This window comes from Anas platyrhynchos, chromosome 10 (genome assembly GCF_047663525.1).
Source record: "Anas platyrhynchos isolate ZD024472 breed Pekin duck chromosome 10, IASCAAS_PekinDuck_T2T, whole genome shotgun sequence".
Taxonomy (NCBI): Eukaryota; Metazoa; Chordata; class Aves; order Anseriformes; family Anatidae; genus Anas; species Anas platyrhynchos.
In genome coordinates this window covers 16,812,581-16,834,463 of record NC_092596.1, presented here as the reverse complement: position 1 = coordinate 16,834,463, position 21,883 = coordinate 16,812,581, and the positions used below count along the sequence as shown (strand labels likewise).

Below are 21,883 nucleotides of genomic sequence, written 5' to 3'. Positions count from 1 at the left end.
AGACAGACACAGCTGCCACAAGCAAAGTGTTTTTTTTTTGGTGGTTATTCCTTTACTAGAAAGCACAATCTGGCTTTCTAATTGCAAGCATAACGAATTTACACTGAAAAGTGTATTTCTGCTGCAGTTTATCGTCTCTGCTTGGTGTGTCGCAGTTTGTGAATGGAAGAGAAAATGGGCAAAGCATTTAAGGGAAAGGAGCTGTACACGTACACAGACACCCCGCCCCACCTCCCCCTCACCATAAGATTGGTTTTATCACATCCCAGCTCCTCCGGTAGGCAGCAGCCAAAGGAACAAGCAGCATCGGCATCACTGCTCGGACACTTCCCAGACCTGGTGGCCACCCTGATGGCAGAGCAGGTGAGGCAGTGCCAGCACCCAGCTTCACTAGTACCCAGAAACCCCATTCTTAGGGAGAAGGGTGTTGGCCCTCGGCACCGCAGGGAAGTCCAGCCAACACCTCGTGCTCATGCAAACACCACACCAGGGCTCGTGGCCACTTTCCCTGCTGGGTCCCGGGGCTCAGGGAGCAAACCCAGAGCCAGGCCAGCATCGGCAGCCTCAGAAGGTGAGGCAGGTGTGGAACCAGTGCAATAGGCTTTCTTTGCTGCCATGCATAGCAAAATATTGTGGGAGAACTAAGCTCTAAATTAAGTCTCTAGAAACAAGACACCCCCAATAATCACGTTAGATAAATACCTGCCTTGTTTTACTCACCATAACAGGCCTGCCTCTCCTAGCGGCTCTGTAATCATTTTCACCTTCTGTTTCCATCCACCAGTTGGTGTTTTAAGAGCAGAACAGATGGGAGGGAAGCATTTTCAGAAGTAGTGCTTGCAGCCATTCAAATGTACCCACTTCCCCTCCCCAGACCTTGCACCAGCTTTTATCACCTGGCAGTTGCTACTGTGGACCCTTTCTAGGCCAAGGCCATGCTGAACCTTTGTGCTTTTTTTTGCCCTGGCCTCTTCACTTTGTGTCTGCACAGATAACCTGCTGGGGACTGGCACGTTACAGAGTTAAGCTACTGTTTCCCCATCAGAATAGTTCCTGAACTAAAGCTGCTTGTGAAAATTAAAGATTTCAAGCGCTCAAACACTACAAGAAGAAAAAAAAACATACCATGACATCTCATCTGCTATAAGGTACTCGTATACAGGTGAGATCTGATCTTGCAAGGTGCAACCTGAATGGGAATTAAAAGCAGTCGGACACAGCAAAAGCAGTCCTTTAATGTAACCAGCTCCCCGTATGTAGTGCCAGGTCCTCACTGCTGGATCAAGGCATGCTTGACAGGATTTCCAGAGCGTAATAGACAACGGGACACCACCAACACACCATCAGCCACGACATACGTTTACAAGGCAATGCAAAGATCCTCATTTGTCTACATTTTCCACAATGGGATTTCTCTTTAACCCAAAACAACCTGCCCAAAAGCGAACTGTCAGCACAGTTTGCATAAAACCCTTTTTCCCACATCTCCAAGATCTGCCTCGAGTCCCTTAGATTTGGATCTGTGCAAATGTACAGCAAGGAGGATGAATGCTCTAACCAAAGCTACACACTTTGGTGCCGCGTCAGTCAGCGTTAATGGTCTGTGACGGACTAGAATCAAAACATGCAGAAATTCCAGATGCCACAGGGTAAAACAGTATATTAAAGCCTATAAATAATCAAAATTACTTTTCCAGTGTACATTTGTGATTCATAAAATGTGGAACTATAATGAACTTCAAATGCCACATAAATATTCAAATACAAGATTTTCTCCGTGCTTTCATAATGTTTTAACAATACACATCTGGGCTGCAAAAAGCTTGCATTTAACTTGCAAAGGTGTGACCAAAACCCCAGTCTTTTAACCAAAATTACCTAATAAGAAGTAACGATTGCATTTTCAACTTTTTTCATGTGAAAATTCATCTTCATGTAGTACACAGACATTTTCTGTAAAAGACTGCAACAGGTTAGGACTGTTCTAGCAAGGGCAGGAGAGGGGGACATTTCTTTTCCGAATAATCTTCATAGGCAACAATAAAAGCTGTTGAATAAGGAAACCCTCTGGGGTGATAGTTTTTTTTTTTTTTTTTTTTTTTTTCTGGAGTATCTAACTTTTCTATCAGACACAGCCAAGGTTGTTAGAAGACAATCCTGTATCCTGCAGTCTCAGTCCTGTTGTTAGTGTGGCTCAAGAGGTCCCACTGGAATATCTTGCCAGCGTTCAAGCTGTGACTATGCCATCTGCAAGTTCATGCAGTTTGAACCCTTACCCCAAAGGGCTGGTATTTTCTCTCGTCCAGTTATGTTTTGGAAGATAAACCCCTTGTTATGACTAACTCAACCTCTCCTGCTGTTCCCAAATCACAGCGTTTGAATTGGTCTTAACCAAGATAGGAAAACTTACAGGACAAACTCGCGTAAGGGTTTAGTCTTAAAAGATATTGAACATCATCGATTCTTACCGTTTCACATGTGAATAGGTACGTTGATGCCACCTCTCTGGTGTAATGTCTAGATGGCATCAATCAATTTTGAAATCCACTGTGAAGTAGGAACCATTAAGAAGGCAGGAGAAAACAGTACTTTTTTATAATTAGACCTTAAGTTCAACCCCACCTAATGAAAACTTAATGGATGTAAGAATTCTTAAGTGGATTTATATTTTTTTGTGTTGTTTTGGTGCTTCCTCTTCTTAGACATGCACCATGTATTTTCCAAAAGGGATTCCCAGGTACAGCGCAGGTTGATAAGCATACACACAAACATTGAGAAATACAGTCTTCGTAGTGCTTTCAGAAAAGCTCTTTGGAACATTTAACCTTAACCTGGATCATTGCAGAAGTATAGTATAATCACAACCAGTGTTATCATATTTGTTAATGAGAACTTTGAGTTACAAATACAAATTTACATCTCCAACACATCACGGTCATTTGGTCTCAATTACATTATGTAAATTATTCATATTTCAGGTCTGCTGCAAACTACTACAGTTGTAACTGAATACGCCATGGAGAGAGAATGATGTGCAGTACTTGGAAAAGTACAAAAGCACAACCCAAACTTCAAAACCAGAAAACATCTTAAAAACAGGCTGTCAAAAAGATCGTTATGTATTAAGCACTGACCAGCACTGAATCCTAGCACACAGTGGAAGAACCCACGTGCAGAAGTACAGGTACTGTGTAAGCTAAGGGATGGAACACCACGGCAGAAGGAAAATGTGCAAGGTGGGCTGCCATGTTTAGAATTAAACTCAGCATGAACAAAATGTTAATAAAACAAACCCAAACGATTACTTACAAAATGGTTGTGTGTTCCCTCCCACCCCTGTATATTATTTAAATGAACATATTCTTCACTCTTCATTTTTGCCAAAACAGAACACAGGACACTACTCAGTGCATTTTCTCTGAAATCCAGTTTGGTTATAGAATATGCAAGTATTTCAATAGCTTTCCCTCAGGCCTTTATCATCTCTTGTAGATGGCACAATACTGACTAAAGGCTCTACAAAGATAACAAATGTAGAGTCTGCCTTCACTGTCAGAAACACTTATGAAAAATATTACTAAGAAAATTTCAAGAGCACTTTAATATACAGAATGAGTGGCATAGATGTATGGGGCTTATTTTAAAGAGACAGCCTTTATTTAAAGTACTTTGTTTTGTAGATCTTATAAAGTAAACATTACAATACTTTTTCAAAAATATATTAAAATTGTTTAAATTTAAAAGGCAATTTCACTGTCTGATGGGTATTTTTAAAGAAAAAATCCAAAAGAAATGAACAGCTCAACTTAAACTAGATTTTAAACATTCTGCTTTGTCATTCCATCTCCTTTTAGCTCAAAAAATAAAAAAATAAAAAAAAAGATTTTTTTTACCCAGACTTTTACAGCGATAAGGCAACTCCAGGAGACTTGAATCAGCTCCTTGGAGATTACAGATACTGTAACTGGCTGCTCCTCATGTTTTATAACACCCAAAGGTGCAACTATCCATTAATCACAATCACATTATTTGTGCATGAAAATATAAAACTTAAATTACAGATTTTAAAAATATTACTAATAGACTTCCCTATCATAAAGTGTTTTACATTTACAGTACTTGAACTATTTCAGTTCTGGGTTGATGAGGTTTAAGCAATTTACCACTGCAAGAGTTAGACTCCGGAGCTCACAAACAGCACAACCCAACCAGGGGCAGCAATAGTCGGTAGAGTCATAGTGCAAATCAAAATAAGGAGTGCAGAATTGCACTAATTGTTTACATTTCTAAAATATAAATGAACAAGACAAGATTTGTATATTGTACATGCAATAAGTTATAGTAAGCATATGACAATGGGGGTGGATAATTCTACAATTTTAGCTGGTGTACCAGAGTTGAAGCCTGTGAAAGATAGGACTCAGTAAACAAAACATTTCAAAGCTCTGCTATCAGAGCACTTGAACTATGCTTTCATGCTTTGTATTTCTGCTTCCCCGTCTCACTGATCACACAGATATGCTGAAACAAAACAAAATAAAAAGCTCCTGTTAGAAAGTAATGTAGGATGATGTTTACAGATGTATTCAATAATGCACTTCTGAAAACAATAAAAGCATGCTATACACATTTCAGTACCAAAGAGCCTTGTGATATTGTTTATGCAGAAAAACTTCAGCTTCTTTTTTTTTTTTTTTGTCTACAGATCTCAGCACTGGACTTCCTCTCTCTCCTACCCAACGTCTGTTATAAGGTTAGTGAGACCCAGATGAAAAATTCATAATGACCTAGCATAAAATGCAAACATCTCAACATCCAAGGTCTCTCCTCTCTAATTTTGATGTAACTAAGGAAATGCACTTATTTCTTGCAGATATATCTGGTAAGATAAGAAACTTCATACAAACTGCCACATTATTTCAAAGCTGACAGGAGATGCGTAGCCTCCATTCTGCATGAAGCAAAACAAAAGTTAGTGTCATATGAGCTCCGAAACACTGTTGTGCTGCTCTAGCCTTTGCTCTCGTCGTTGCATCACTAACGGAACAGACTTGCACGTGAGCTGTGATTTACACAGAGGAGAAAGAGTGATGCAAGGAGACTTCCCTTCCTTCCTCCTCCCTAGTTTTAAATGGACAAAAACATACGGGAAAAGTTACTTACATTCAAATCTCTGAAGTATTCATTGTAATCTAGGGCGTATCCCACAACAAATTTGTCTGGCACTTCAAATCCAACAACTGAAAAAGAACATAAGAAAAGAACTTCCTAGAGTTCACTAGACCTTTTTACAGAGAGAATCTAGAATTTTATAGACATATAAGCATAACATTTCATTTCTTCCATTCAAGTATCCCGAGATTAATATTCAAGCTAGTTAATGGTCTAACTTTATTTGTTGATTTAATTCAACTAAAACAAAATGAAATAGATTTACTTACTGGTTCCCAGACAGTAGCATTTTATTTTGTTTTAGTTGTCACCCTCACAGTATCATTCAAAAGGCAGCACCTGTGTGAGTGTGCCCTCCTTGCCTTGGGCACAGCTATAAGTAAGGTCACCTCTGGGATAATGAGCAGGTAGGTTCAGCTCTCAGCTCCCTCAAAACTACAGATGTGCAAGTCCAACTGGGCTCTTTGTGAAGAGCTGGGAGAGTAAGCATGGAACACGTCAACACCAGGAGGAACCAGAGTTACTGCAGGGGAACCAGTCCTTCGTCTTTGAGGCAGTGCCCAAACAAAACTCACTCCCCTCTGGCTGCTCGTGGACAACAACCTGGTGTACCAGGACATACTCTGACTGCGGGACAGCTCTGCAGAGCAGCACGCTGTAAGTGCCAAGCCCTTGGTATAGAGAACAGTGAAGACCACAGGGTAAAAGGTGCTCTCTTATTTATGGTGTCACTTGCACTTTTCAGAAACCGGTGGGTTTTTTGTTGTTGTGTTTTGTTTCAGTTTTTTTTCCCATAGAAGCTGCCTAAAAAAAACACATCAGCTGTTCCATAGATTGTCCAAGTGGACATGGCTCTAGCAGGACAGTCCTTGGATAGTCAAGAAGTTATCAGTCCAAGCCATCCACATACACTGTAAGACAACGTAGGGACGTTTCCAGAAGGCTTTCTCTCCTCATGCTAAAAATGAATGACTCCTGAGCTATGCTGTTTCTCTCTCCCTGGTTACAGAGAGGCTCAGTAACGAAAAAAACGGAGATAAATCACACAATTCCAGTGAAAGACTGTGTATGCTTCTGGAAAAAATAAGGCAATGTTTAGAGTCTACTTGGCCTCATGATACACGGATAGAAGGCAGGCCCAAGCACTACTGCTGCGTTGTCTCTTGCCTTCAGAGCTCACGGGTTCTGCACTGAACAGGTCGTCTCTGGACAGATGGCAAAACAAGTCATCTGCTGCAAGATGCTCAGAAAGGCAGACTGTTAACCCAGCTAAACCCCTAATAAGATCTCAGGAAAGAGAGGCATCCTCGAGTGAGGGAAGCACCTGAATTAAGCTTTCAAGGCACTGAGAAATTTCAATCTAAGAATACTGTGCAAACTTGGAAAGGAGGGGGAAGAAGATGCAATTCTGCTAAACTTCCATTGCGAAAGTGCACAGTCCACATGAACAGGAAATCAACCTCTGGCACAGGGATAGCACACGTAGCCCTTTCCAAGCCAAGAGGGGCTATCACTGACACCCTCGTGTGCTTTGGATGCTATTCCTTCCTTTACGGTCTTGGGACAGACAAGAAGACATGACAAGAGTAATCCAGATGCTTAAACAAGATTGGGTTTGTGCTATTTTGAACATCTTACCACTGTAAACTTTGGTCAGATCTGTTACCCTGTGTGGTCCCATTACATTTCTGGGGACATCCAAGTGGCACTGGGTGGCTATGTTTAGGCACCTGGAACACTCCCAAAAGTGTCAAGGATGAATCCAGCAGATTCTGCTGAACAAACCGTTTGATTAACGTGCAAGCTAGGAGAATTTCCATATGAAGAGGGATTAACTTGGACCAAAATATCAAAGTTTCCTTTCTGTATAATAAAATGCCACAAAAAGTTAAGAAAAAAAAGACTAGACCAAATCTGTATTAACTCTGTCAAAATACATTCCAAATATTTAAACTTCCCAAATAAGAGCAAAATAAATCAAAAACCATTCATGAAAACTTACTTGGAACACCCTTGGACTTTGACCAAAGAGTACACAATACATCAACATATATACAACATATTTTTAAAAACTGATAATGGGTGTCAAAAAGTCACTTACAGTCTGGCCGATATCCCACGCTTCGAGGAGTTCTTTTTACCAACAAACTGTCAAATAAAAACAATGTAAAACTGAAACATGGAAAAACACCAGGTTCAATTATATGAAACAGTTATGAAGATTAGCTGAATTCCACTTCAGTGAGACTACATGTGCATAATTGACAGCATAACTATATACATTTTAAACATATTATTCATTTGCAGGTGCAGCTGATCATATAGACAAACTCAAAACTTCCTAGAATCATGAATGGTTTACAGCCTAAGGGATAAACAAAATGTTTGCAGGAAAGAGGCTGTGAGATACTTTACTGGAAGGATTTTCATTGCCAGAAGTGACTTAATTAGGTTTTATGTGTTTTTAGAAACCTCAGGTGCAATTGGTTTAGCTCGCAGGTAAAGAGGTGACAACTTGGGATCTAGCCAGACCAGCTGAGATCTTTTCAAAAGCGTTAGTGTTATGAAGCAAAAGTTCAGCTGGTTAAACGTAACCTCAATTGCACTTGTGCAACATGTCCTCAGCTGTTTTTCCATTGGTAGTACTAATTACCCCCATACAGAAAATGTAATTGGTTTTGATGATCATAAGCTGATATAAACCAGCTCCACTTTCACAGAATTAATAGTCAGAGGTGTAAAAAGCACAGACATACAGAGTTGGGGGTACTGTAGCAGAATGAAATACCTTGCTAGTTTAATTTGACTCACTCATTATTCAGTTGCGCACTTTCAGAAGATGACCCCATCATCCTGACATTTGTCTGTCTTTAGACATTCAGTTTCTGAAACTTCTAGTTGAGAGTCTTAATTTGAGTATTGGCATAAGACTTGATCAAACCAACCCAAAATCACATTAGCATTAATTCACATCTCCCTGCTACAACTGCTTAATTGTCAGAGAGAAAGAAAACAAAATTAAGAAAAGAAAGGCAAGTGAACTATCTAACAGCATAACACTTAAACCTATCCAGCATGATCATGTTTACTTGCTCAGGTCTTTGGCAGACCTGAACCGCAACAGGTTTAAACAATCAGAAGTTAGGCTTTGTTCATGCTGTATTCTACTTCTGATGTACACTGTAGCATTAAGGTACTATTCAGTGACAAATATTTAAAATCTGGTACATTTAAGCAGGCCACGGAGAAAAAAAAAAACAAAAACCTCACCTTCAGCAGGTCATCCCCACATTATCATCAAGAAGAGCTGCTCTAGTACATCTAACAACTGCCTTGACATTGTTATGGCAACACAACTGATTAGATTTTACACACAGCTCTGGTTTATCTCTAATCCCCAGCAATCATTATGCTTTTATTGTAAAATACACAATCACAGCATAGGAGCGTAAAAGATGCAATTTAAAAAGAAGTAGGAGGAATGTTGATATTGGTTAATATTACCTTCAACATTTCTTACTAACTGTAAGTTATTTAATTAGAAGACGTTTCATAACTAACTGATTAAAGATGCAACTAAGTAGAAAAGCCTAAAAGAGCATATGGCTGGGTGACTCACAGAATGACCTCTGAGGCTCAGCTACACTATATACTCTATATAAACAGTAATGTTTAGTGCAAACTAATTTAATTCTACAATTAAAGCTGGCAGACCAAAGGTCTCCATTGCACAGATACACCACTGAAAAAAAATGAAGTTGCAAACAGAAACACGTTCAGATACTGTGTGACCATAGATGTCAACCACTGACTTTTTTTTTAATCCCAATCTCTAGTAAAAGTTTATATTTATGAACTAAATTTGTGTTGAAAATACCCCTGCCACCTTGAGAGGTTGTTGTTTTTTTTTTATGCCCAAAATATTTAAATTCTTCCATATACTTTTAAACCTAAGTTAAAGATCAGTGGTAAAACCCCACAAATATTACTAGAACAAAAGGCAACACATGTACTGAACACGCACAAGCTATCCCTTTCTGATGCACTGATATTTTTCAAGCAATAGGACTGGAAAGAAGAGCATTTCTGTTAGCCTTAATGAACGTATGCTCCCACAACAAGCAGAAGTTGAGTTTAAACAAATACTGAATTCTAACTCCATCATATATGACTCCTGCAGAAATGCTCCTTCCTGTTTCTCCTCTATGGGAATATATTCTATATTATCTTTTTATTCCACTGTGTGTCATTCTGAAGTTGAAATACAGCACAAATAATCACATTTAGAAGTTTACCTGGCTACTTTCACCATCTTTGGATTGTACTGCTTGAGTAGAGACAGCAATGTTTTCATTGTTTTACCAGTATCAATTATATCCTGAAAATAAAAGTGTCATGTAAGTGAGAATATTAAAAATTTCAGAGTAGCATTTTCAAGTTTTTACTGCAGAAATTGCTCATCCGTAATAGCACAAAAGTATGACAAAATAACGTTCATAATCAAATACAGGTGATATATAACGCTATATTGTGCTTAAGCAATGATGCTCAGTAAAGTGATCGCAACAGTCAAAACTGTGGATAACTACTACTTTGAAAGCAGTTACTGAACTATGACCTTCTAGGCTCCCTCTGAAGAGTTTATGGCTTGTGTTCCTTGTAGCTATTTGACAAACATTGTTTAATTCCAATATTATAAATGTAACATTAGTCTTGCAGTTGAACTCAGAGAGAGATGTATATAACAGAAAGAAAATAAGAAGGGAAAATATTCAGAACAACACATCAATGCAATTACAGGAAAAAGAAGTGCAACTTACATTACAAACCCAAAAAGATCCAAAGACAAAGAAGCTGCACTGGCAATATCTGGGTGCAGTTCTAAAGTTTCTATTTATATACACTAAAATGATGTTTGACACACCATTTTAATCCCATCCCCTGCACAGAAAGGGATGGGATTCTTTTCTTCTTTTTTGTTTGTTTGTTTTTATACATCAAAGGGATTCTGTATGGAAAACCTAAGTGCTTTGGTGCCTATAATAATGTTTTTTGGTTTTGTTTGTTTGTTTGTTTGTTTTCCCCCACTGTTTGACAGTTAAAATGGTGATTGGTCAAAGGGTTCATATTTGACAATGTATAATTATATATAAGGCACAATATAAGGCACTGGAGAGATGATTCACTGAACAGATGAGAAACTAACCTACTTAGCTGCCTGGGACTTTGAAGACATACATTCATCTGAAATGGAGCAGATACATAATTAAATGCATCTGCCTATCTGAAGCAAATACACTTCAAAGGACGCCACCGGTCACACAGATGACTGCTGTATACATACTAGTTTGGTAGGAGTTTTAGAGCTGAACTAAAACAGTTTAGTTCAAAAGTGTTTCCTGTGGAATAATATAACCTTCTCAAATTAAAAAAAGACGTACATAAAAAAACACATTTAATGACAGAAGGAAACATCCTTTCATTTGGTGGCTGAATCAGTTGCCATAGCTTATGAACAAAGCCATTTCCACTATTTGGAGTCTGAAGACATTATTACTTCTATACGTTCATTTTTCCCGTTTAGTACTTCTGCTTTGCCATCCTCAAGTTAGCGATCTTATTCTAGATCATCCTTTGTAAAAGTCATACTTACTGAATGTAAGCAACATCGTTCATCAAAGAGGTATGGAAGCAAGATTTAAGCAACAGTACCTACTAGGAAATCAGACTGAAGTGTATTGTACCTAGTATCAAAGAACCATGACAAGATAGAGAAATGGGAATTTAGCACTATCAAAATGCAAATTAGGAATCAATATTCTCCATGCTGCTAAAGAAACTGTACACAGAGATGTTGGCCTTAGCTCTGTTTTCCCATGTATTTTAGGATATTCCTACTAGGAACTTCTTTCTACCCCTCCAGTTTAATTTCCTAGTTTGCTGTTATAAACTCAGAACAATAACACACTTAGTACCACTTTGCTCAGGTTACTTCTTAATAAGAATTATTATTATTATTATTTTTTTAAAGACATTTAAGAATTGACAGAATCACAGAAAACTGAAATCAAATGCAAACAGCAAGCAATTTTACACAGATATTTTCCTTGTCAAATTTGGTATAGTTGAATGCTATGTGAGAATTCAAAACACAGGTCATTTCAAATTCAGAGACCACTTGCATAATTCAGGCCCAGAGTCAGAAACTAAAAACCTTGAAACCAGAAACTGTAGGATTTCTGACTTAAAATCAACTTCTGTTTGAGGTCTTTTGCCAGTCACACGTTAGAACTTCAAAGTGAAACATAATACTTACTTCTACAATTAAAACATTCTAGTGGAAAGAAAAAAAAAAGACAAGAAGAATCAATTAGCATTTAAAGAATAAAGCATTTCTTACATATATTGTCTTCTATAACTTAATAATTTATTTTTCAATGCAGTTAAATATTTGTATCATGATTTACGTATGTTAGGACATGTAACAGTGAATTCTATTTAGTTAACATTTCTGATGCTCTAATGACAATTAGTTGACAATGAGACTTGCCTCAACATCTCATGCTGAGTACAAAGTGGCCTTTAAATTCTTATAATGCAGAGAATGTCATACTATAAAGTTATGTACTGTTTTGTCACACCTACGTCATTTACACTGAAATGGGACGGAGACTGTTTATGTGTAATCAGAAGGGGAAAGCCATGTGTTCTGACAGAACAGGAGGCATCAATGTCTTACCCACAGATATCTAGCTCAATGATCTCTACACAGCCACTGAAGAAAAGCAGATTCCCAATTTACATTCTCTGCATTTCCGTCTCTTCATTGCCTGTAACAGGACCCTTATTCCCTAACCTGCAAGTTACATGTCTAGACAGTACCAACTCCGTTCACTATCGCAATGAAACACCAACACAGTAAATAAGTAACGCTACTCTCTTTTAAAGGTACTTTGTTAACAACAACCAAGACAAGACTATTCTTAGGCAATGCAGAAAAACAAATCTAACACTTCCTTATACTGAAGACAGTGAATATACACACATATGTTATGAAGTTCATAATGCTTCATAAAAGATGCTTCATAGAGATGGCTCTGGTGGGGCTTATGCACCCCACCACTCTACAATGGTGAATATTTTAAATGAAACATTAGTTTTCTTTTTTTTTTTTTTTCTTCCTTTCTAAAACTCTAATTATTTGTTTCTTCGGTGGGGTTTGTTATTTTTGGTTTGGTTTTTTTTTTTTTTTTTTTTTTTTTTTTTAGGATTGTTTTTTTGGGGGGGAAGGGGTTGCTTTAAACATATAATGTGCCATACCTTTCCAGTCAAGGTTGAAAGGTCATCCCCACCAATGACTTTTATATCTCCAGTTGACTGATCATTCTAGTAAGAAAGAGCAGGGTAAGCATTAGTATCACCAGAATTAAAGTAATTTTTCTTCTAATAAATATCAAAACTGCAAAGTACATAACCCACAAATACCAAAGCTTTCAGAAACATTGCACCAGCAACATCTGTTAACTAAGAAATTACAAGTAATCAAACTGAAAGATTGTATTTCAGATAAAAGATTGTTTGAAAAAAATATTTACATAAATACAGGCACCACTTCTCATCTGTGACCATTATATACACACATGTATATAAAAAAATATTATTTCCTACATATATATTAAAGGTATGGAAAACAAGAAAAAAAAAAGTTTCCAAGCTGTACGCTGCTATATAGCTGGTAATTTACATTTTAAACTTTGATGCCTTAGAAAGCCTTACTCTGAATAAAAATAAGCAATCATAACAACAATGAAATATCCAGCAAACAAGGCACAGATTAAGAACAAGAAATATAAGCTACAATAATAGCCAGAAAAGCTTGGGTTTGCCTATTTTACAAATAGTGATAAATTTCTCATTGTGGTAATTAAACAGCGACACAGCTACACAATCCTATCACTAAAGTACAGCATTTTGCTTTAGTAAAACTAGGCTTTGATATAAGCATCAGTGAACTGTTTGTTATATAAGAAAGTTAAAAACAACTCCTGGGGTACCTCCAGATCTCTGCAGTTTATTTAAAGTCATTCAGCTGACTTTAAACCTTGACATTGTCTCATAGTTCTTATTAATCGTGCTATACTCATTACTGTGCTACTTACAGATGATGTCATTATCCTACAATTTAATCATTTATTTGAAGGGTCATACCACTTTTCAAACTTCATTCTCACAGCTCTTTACTGCATATCTTCCCTTTAGAAAACCTTTATTATTTTGCCGCTTCAGTGTGAAGCCCAACCTTACTGCAGGACCATGCAGACAAGCAGCAAAAGAGCAGTTCCTTCCCCATGCCCCAAAATGGCAGATACAATAGAGAGGAGACCACAGGGGAACAGACAGCCACATACAGCTTCCTGTTTTCACTGACACACATATTCATACTGTACCAGTTGTAGACAAAAAGTAGAAGTGTTATCACACACAAAAAAGGGGTAAATGGTTTAGAGAGAAACACACACTGAGCACACCATAAGCAACACTGGGATTACAGTAAAGAGAAAATGTATTAAAATCCCTTGGACAGTGACGTCAATGCTCTAGGATAAAGAAGTGCTGACAGCTCTAGGTATGTAAAAGCAGATAACGAGACTAACAGATACTTTCTATTTTAGATTCCCATGACAAAACATTGAAAAAAAAAAAGGCAAGCACAAAGCATTAGAAAAAGCACCTTTACAGTTTTACCCCATGTTTTAAAGAAAACTATAGTGAACAGAACCAATACCACTGTGTTGAAAAAGTCCAAAAATAGGATGTCCAAAATGTCTGCTGCTTGACCCAGTAAATAGCAGACTTATACTGAATGCCAGAGATACTGGTTAGATTAATCACGAAAATGGGATTCAGTTAAGCACCATGTTTGTAATGCTGAGGGGCATTTCCTGTGTTCATCCTATCTTAAAATTATCTTAAATGACAGCTTTAAGCTTTTCCTTGTTCATGTTGCAGGATTCTCTCTTATCTATTCCTACATGAATAAGAATTTCATCCTTTTTCCATGGAAGGATGTAAAAAGCACCATTTCTTACAGAAGGAAGACGGAGAAAGATGTTACAGATATTTGTTCCATTAAAACAACATGCACAGATGATAGACCAGTCCTCTCATTACATGCATGCAGATCAGTTTCCTGGTGATCTCTCTGGCTACAAAGCAACACACTATAATCAAACAATAACAACACAGAACTACAGATCACTACAGAACCCTGTGGGTTATGCATACTCAAGTATACTGATCAGCAGAGAAAAACAATCTAACCAACAAAATCTGCCCTTGTCCTTCCCACCAAGCACCCTACAAATTGCTACATTTTTTAACACAAAACATAAACCTTCACTGGCATATAAACCTACATTCCTATGCAGGTACTGAGTTTCTGAGCAATTAAAGGATCAAAAATGGTTAACGAATTTCCAACACTGGTTTTAACCAGATTTCCATTGGAAAGAACTTTGTTTAATAATTAAGCAACACTTTAATTATCTTCAGGAGCATTATTTCTGATTTCAGTACTGGTAAGACTTTAATGCTTTGTGATTTAACACATTAGAGATTTACTGTTTAGATCTGTTTTCACTGCCTCATTGTCATTGCTGGAAAATAATAACGTGCTGCAAGATCGTAACCCCTGACAAGGCATTTTAAGTTCCTCATGGTATTTGCTATAAGGCTCAGTTAACACAAGATCTTTCAGAATACTGTCTCAACCAGCCTAACTAGATTTTGCCTTAAAGCTGCAGTACTCTTCCGAAAAGCCCTATTTTCCTGAGTGACAATGCAACACGTCCATTGTGTTTTGGCTGCCCTTTGTGACTACATAAGCAACTTTTGCTTAACTCTAACTTTACATGCAGGAAACTGGTGAAAAGCCATTCTTCTAGCACAAGAAAAATAAACTATTTGTCAAGAATACAGAGATCTGGTTCTGTTCACAAACACTATCTTTCAATTTCTTAACAGCTTGCCAGATCATTAAAACTCATTTGTAAGGACTCCGAAAGCAGGAATTATAAGTAACATTTAATCACAGCTTCATCATCTCAGTATTCTTAGAGAATTATTTTTGGGTGCAATCATAGCATGAACTTTGCATTATGAAACAAATAACCCATAAGCTTGAAAATATTAAATGATCAATTTCAAATAGGAATAGAACATCAATCACAACAATTTTAGAACCATTATACGAGTTCAGCTGCTTTGTTTATGCAACAATGGTATTTTTAACATCTTTTACCCAGTCTGTAAAGGCAGGCAGCGTGATCTAGTAATTGCATCCAAAAACAATCACAAGAGAGCTAGCTCTACTTTCAACTGTCCATTACGGTTTGTGATGGTTTTCCCATCACTAAGAATGCTGACTCCTCCATTTAGTAAAGCACGAATGAAAACTACAGAGCAGATTTAACATTCCAGCACCATTAATAATGGAAAACTAAGTGAATCAATTACACGCATGTTTGTGTTAGGACAGTCTTACCCAGTCTATCAAGTTATGCAATCTAAAGAACGTAAGTCTGGATATTAATAACTACCTAAGAGAGTTGACAGAAATGAAATGCTCGTAATAATCTGCTAGTGGGGCCATCAAGTAACTGGAGCTCCTCGGTCATATAGAACAAGAAAACATTCCTTTACAGAATTGGCTGACGAAACTAAAATCCTGAAGCCAACACCTCATGGAAAACATTCTGCTTACACTCCTTTCTGTGTAAATTTCTCTGCTTTTCTCTTTGTTTACTCCTTCTTACTACAAAAAGAGAATTAAAACTTCCGTAATTATTTTGCTGTTCATTTTCCTATTAATATAAAAGCACTATAGTTTGGGGGGGGCGGTGTAAAAAATAAAAGCAGCAGAACCAATACATGCCTAATGCATAAAGATGAACAATGAAAACATGCTGTACAATAAGCCTTGCTTTGCAACATAGTATTTTTTCCAGGTGTTTCACAACACTTATCCCATAGTTTGTTCCAAGTTACTTGGAAGGTGGAGAGAGCAAAAGGGTGTAGTCCTTATATTTTAAATAAATCAACAAAGTTATTGGATGTGTTCCTTGAAGAAAGCAGAAAATACAAATTTCCTCGCCAAAAAAGGTGGGAGTTATTTCCTATTCTTTCAAATATTATCCTCTAATAGAGGCATTCACCTTTCTGTTGTGGCTTTTACAGACAGCGTATGTGGGCATGTAGTGGCTTTGTGGTTGAATGGACTGGTAGAGGGAGCCTGAATCTTTTGTGAGGAGCAGAAAGAAAGTGTGTCAAGCAGCTCTCCCCTTGCAAGATGTAACGAAAGGCTGGCATGTCCCTTTCTGCCTGGCCTTGCCTTCTCTTAAAAGAGTGCAGCTGAGTCACTGCAGCACGCTCTGCAGACATGACGGTGGTTTCCAGGTAGCCCCAGGACATCACTGCACACACACCTCGGGAGCTGGCACGGCTCTTCTGCAAACAGGCCTGGCCAAACTCTGACTGGTCTGAGCTCTGCCACACTACGAGGTGAAGTTTTTACAGATCGCTCAACAGCAGCAGCGCATTTATGAAGCTCAACAGCAGCAGCGCATTTATGAAGCTCTTCTACAGTCCAACCTAAATCTGCAAGTAACCCTATCTCTGGTTTAATTAAATGAACAATGCAGTTGAGTTTCCAACTTAGTAATCTATTTTTTTCTACTGCAGCAGGCACTCCTCCACAACCACAACAAGTAGCTTATACTACTGACTGGAAAACATGGTCATTGAGACACAGAATTAACAGCAGGACCTTAAGAAGCAATTTATTTTGACACCACAAATTGAAATAAAAAAAATTAATTATTTCCACACTACAAGTGATCTTATGGAAGAAATCTAAACTACCCACAAATACTGTCTTGAAAACACGAGACTAGGCTGTTGCTGAGTTGGGAAGCATGCAGTACTAACATACATCTGCTTCCTCCTTCGACCTGCACAATGTAATCTAATGCTTCCCTTATAAAAATCTTACATACAACCTCATACTCCATTTCCCTATAAAGTTAAATACTCGTGTTCAAAATGAAAATAAATTCTTTTCCAAAATCATAAAGCCAAGGCAACCTAGACCTAGGCTTTAAAAGGTAGCACCATATTCAGTGGCTGCTAACCATAAATCTGTTTTTATGAATCTAGTATTTCCTCATGGCCAAATGCAATTCATTTCGTTCACTGTTCAGTTGAGCCAAACAAAAGATGAGGTAGGGAACCCAAGTGTAACCATGTTCGCAGTTTTCAAGTCTTCCTAGCTGGTGAGTGATGTCTAAGCCACATGAAAATTCCTAGAATGAAGTTTTTGTAATAAGATTTGTAGGACTATCCTCTGTATTATTCTAGAACCACAGTTTTAGAGGTGGGATAGGGGGCAGAGAGGAAATTGTTTAAGAAGTAAAGGACACAGAAAGGGTCTCTTTGTTCTGGATTTTACTGGGCCGAGGGAGATAAAGTCTGAAAGAAACCAGATCATATAAGATAGACAAAGAACAAGTTAGCTTGTGACTGCTTTTTTCCTCTTAATTGTCTTAACTATTTATATAAAATTAACACAATTTAGGCAGTACTTAGGCAAAGCTTTTGCAATATTTAGTGACAATACTCAATCATCCCTGTTGTTAATTTGAAGTTAGTCAAATTTACAGAAAAATTGCACGGTATTGCAGAGATACTTACACAGTAACTCTTCAACCTAATGAAGTCTACAGTCATGGGGATTGATTTGTCACTGTTTCTGTTCAGTGCTTTGATGTAGTCTAATAAATCAGCAAAAAATTTATAGCCACCCTTGAGTACACAGAGAGCTACAATGTGATGTCCTCCCATGCCCTTCATAATTTCTCGTGCCAGTCTCTCTGTCCTATACAAAAAAAAAAAAAAAAAAAAAAGTTAGCTGTCGTAACACATTTAGTTTGCTTACTATAGCAGCAGTATTTTATATTGCAAACAACAACAGCAAACACATGCAAACTCAGAAGCATATTTTGCTCGGAAATATTTGCCTACCACTTCAGTCACTTTAACCCACTATTGGTCAACAAAGTTTTGCTTTCCAAGGTTAATCTAACAGTAACACTGCCAAACTTCTTTGTTTTCATACATCATACTCAGCCAAAGCAAATCTGAACACCCTGAATTGTTTTACCGTCAGATAAGAGACATAAGGGTGTTTTCTTCTTTCAAAGATAGGTTCAGCTTCCATGCAAAGAGCAAAATAAATCAGCACAACCAAAAAGACAGCAGCTCTCACTAACTGAGGAGCAAGAAAACTCTCAAATTATCAACTATAGCTTTATGTTTTGCTGAATAAATTTGTCCTGATTGCAAAATATAATGCCAATAAAGCAGAGCAAGAGAACACTGAACAGTTTTTCAGTGATCATTGTTTCTAAATTTATCTTTCAATTTATTTCAGAAAGCATGGTATGTATTTACAGTATAGCAGCTGACAGCAGGTTTCTCAAAGAATGCCTGCCATTAGAAACTTTACATCAGCTACTTAATGACCCGTACTTTGTCCAATTTTTTCCTACATAGGGTCTTTCAGTGTAGTTAAAAAACATTTTATTATAAATACTGTAATAATCTAATCAAACAGCACCATGCAAAATCTAGAAGCATTCCTATTCACAAGATCTACTCAGAACCGCTTTTCAGTGGTTCTGTGTCTCCAGCAACTCCTCCACTGAATTTGTTGCTCATTCTGTTAAAAGGAATTAGGCAAGTATCAAACACAAAGTAAAACAAAAACACCTTACAGGTTCATGTACCCATTTCTCATCACATGAGATAAAACTTCCAGAGAAAATCATACATTTCAGCAACCACAAGTGACAGATTGGTATTTGCAAAGGCTAATGTCTTTAGCAGACAGTAGGGGAAAATCGGGTGTTAGTTATCTACCACATGAACGTGAAAAAGTCTTATCATAATGTGATTAATAATCTACTCTTATTAACATCCTAAAGATATTTGAGAGACTGTAACTGTTTTTAGATTGAACTAGCACAACAAGTAATGTGTTCTAATTACTTTAAGTAAAACATCAAAGAAACACTGTAAAGAAAGTCGCAGACTGCTAAGTACCACAAATTTCTTTGAGAATTGACAAATTTCCAAACAATAGCGTAACTGCAAACGTACAAACTCTTTGAAGCCAAACAAGAAAGAGTTAATTAACACGTGTATTTCTTAGTCTCTAATTAAATGTAATCTGTTTAGACAGTCACCAGGCAGCAAAACTATCACTGGAAGATTGTTTTTTCCAGTGTCATGGAATCAGCTGGAGCAGTGTACTGTCTGAAGTCAAACAAACCTGTCCATGATGAGCCCATGAGGAATATAGACTTTTTCCAAATCATCTGCATAATGTTTAGGTATGCAGAACAAGTCCAGGTCGTAACCTTGTTCATCATCGCGAATCTGAAAAGGAAATAAGGTGAGATTTCTACAAAGTCTTATAGAAAGCCTGTAGTGAGAAACTGCCAATCCTTTGCTTTACCCGATAAACTACCAAATCCATTACACTCGTTGGGATCACCTTATTTTCCTTCTGAACAGAGCACAAAGTGGAAGCTTGCAGAACCCACAGCTCACAAGAGTTGTCTGAAATGCTACATGAGCTGTCACTCAGCACGATGTGGAGGGGAAATAATTTCAAGCCCTAACAACATTTCCCCCCATTGGAGAGGGGGGAAAATGAAATTACTACACCTCAAATAATCTTATTTCATTTGAAAATAAATAAATAAACAAGAATCAAGCAGCTTTCTGCTTTTCAACATCTCTGATTTCAGCAGTGTAATGCAAAACCTGCCTTTGCAACTAAGCAAGCAGACCTTGTAACAGGGACATCTTCCAGATCTCCACAACACCGAATCACAACAAAACACACGAGCCAGCTGTCAATACAAGACAAGACAGCTATATTAATGGGACAAGTTATGTGCCTATGAAACAAGCCTTCTCTGACCACAATCTGGAAACAGTGGAGGTTCAAGATCTTCAGAACCAGAAATTAAAGCCCTGCTTCAGCAACCTGTTCCGCACGGGCAGATTCTCCACATGAAACAGCTTGCAACATTAGCAGGAGTGTATTAATTAGGACAAGGGGTTTGCCTTTGTATGTAATTATACAACTACTGCTGCAGTTCGGGGCATATTGTCACAAAAGCACCAAGAAAAACTTTCCCTGAAGCTTAGCCCCGCTGCCACTTGAAAATGACAATATATTTTGAATCGCTTCACTTGTTGGTTACGCAGCTGAAGGCTGCTTGGTGTAAAAAGAACTTTTTGGGGAACACCGAAGCCTGCTGCTGGCAGCGCAGCGGGGCAGGCATGGTAAGCATCCACCTCAGCCACGCTGCCTGTGCAGATCACTCTTCCATTTCAGTGCCCAAGGAAGCACTTACCTTGCCTGTGATCAGCCAGCTGTTTACATGTTTTTTGGTTGCGCAAGCGGTAATGAGGATTTCGGCCAGGAGCCAGGCCTGCCCTCCCAGCCACAGCAGCCCCTGCACAGCCCGTGCTCGCAGCAGGCCAGGCACCGAGCCCGTGATCTGCTGCGTGTCAGGAGCTGGGTCCCTCTCAGCAGCTACGGAAATTTCCTACGGTTCAGCCCCATAATTACATCTAGCACATCCACTAAGCCTTGCAGGCTATGTTTGGTACGGAGCGGGCTGTTCGGTGGCTTCTACGGATGGATTTTTAGCGAGGAAGTAAAGGCAGGCGCGCAGGCACAGCCTGACGGCAGGCATGGCCGTGGGCCGCGAGGCGCCACATGCGTGTCACGCTACCGCTGTCGCTCACAGCACCCGGGGCTGGGTTTAAAAAAAAAATAATAAAAAAAAAGGATTCTTAGGAGAGCACAGTGATGGTGAAAAATACACCCTCAGCGGGTTCTTCCTCCAGAAGGCATCCCCGGTTCGGGTTTTGGTACACGGAGCACGATCTCCTGAGCGCGCTCTGAGGAGCAACAGAAATAGGAAGTTGTGCCACGCCGGGTCGGTGCCTGGTGGAAGTTATTTCTGGTGGAAGTTATTTCTGGGCGCTTTCTGAGGCAGCACCCCCGGCTCTCCCAACCACGAGCCGCCCAAGCAGCGCCCCGGCATTGCCAACACCCCGCCGGCCCCTCGCCCCGTGGCAGGACACCGGGCAGGAGGCGAGACCGAGCCGGCAGCCGAGGAGGGGCGCTGGGGGCCGGGCAGGGCCGGGCAGGGCAGCGGGAGCCCGAACCCCTCAAGGTGACTCCACGCGGGGCGCCCTACGGGGACGGGCGGCCCCCGCCGGCTCCCCGCAGCCCCGCAGCCGCCTCCCCCCTCCCCGTTCCCGCACGCCGGGCCCAGCGGGAAGCCGAGGAGGCAACGCCGGGCCCGCACTCACCACGATGCAGGGGCTGGGGGTCGCCATGGCGCGGCCCGCCGGGGCCGGAGCCGGGGCCGGTGCGGCTGCGGGCGGCGAGGAGCGGCGGGGAGCGGGGAGGCGCCGCGCCCCGCAGCGGCCCCGGCGCCGCCTTCCGCGCTCCCCGCCCTCAACATGGCCGCGGCGCCGCCGCCCGCTCCGCCCCGGGCCCGGTCCCTGTGAGGAGCCCCCAGGCCGGCGGGCACGGCCCCCTCCCGCTGCCCGCCTACGGGAGCTGGGA

General features: G+C 39.5%; 1 protein-coding gene across 1 annotated transcript; it reads right to left on the bottom strand.

The window, feature by feature from the left end:
* Window positions 1–1,215: 1,215 nt before the first annotated feature.
* Window positions 1,216–21,785, bottom strand: HPRT1 (hypoxanthine phosphoribosyltransferase 1). Its single transcript, XM_027465333.3, has 9 exons — window positions 21,625–21,785; window positions 19,559–19,665; window positions 17,920–18,103; window positions 12,493–12,558; window positions 11,489–11,506; window positions 9,468–9,550; window positions 7,274–7,320; window positions 5,164–5,240; window positions 1,216–4,521 (listed from the first exon to the last, which is right to left on the bottom strand). The coding sequence occupies exons 1-9, from the start codon at window positions 21,649–21,651 to the stop codon at window positions 4,474–4,476; spliced, it is 657 nt and encodes a 218-aa protein (XP_027321134.1). The 5' UTR covers window positions 21,652–21,785; the 3' UTR covers window positions 1,216–4,473.
* Between the last annotated feature and the right edge of the window lie 98 nt (window positions 21,786–21,883).

Excerpts from the sequence above, each read along its gene's own strand:
- HPRT1 (XM_027465333.3), bottom strand. The coding sequence starts at position 21,651 with ATGGCGACCCCCAGCCCCTGCATCGTG. Across the intron at positions 12,559-17,919 it reads TTAGGTTGAAGAGTTACTGT|AATGATCAGTCAACTGGAGA; the intron begins GTAAGTATCTCT and ends CTTTCTTACTAG. Across the intron at positions 5,241-7,273 it reads CGTGGGATATCGGCCAGACT|TTGTTGGATTTGAAGTGCCA; the intron begins GTAAGTGACTTT and ends GTTCTTTTTCAG.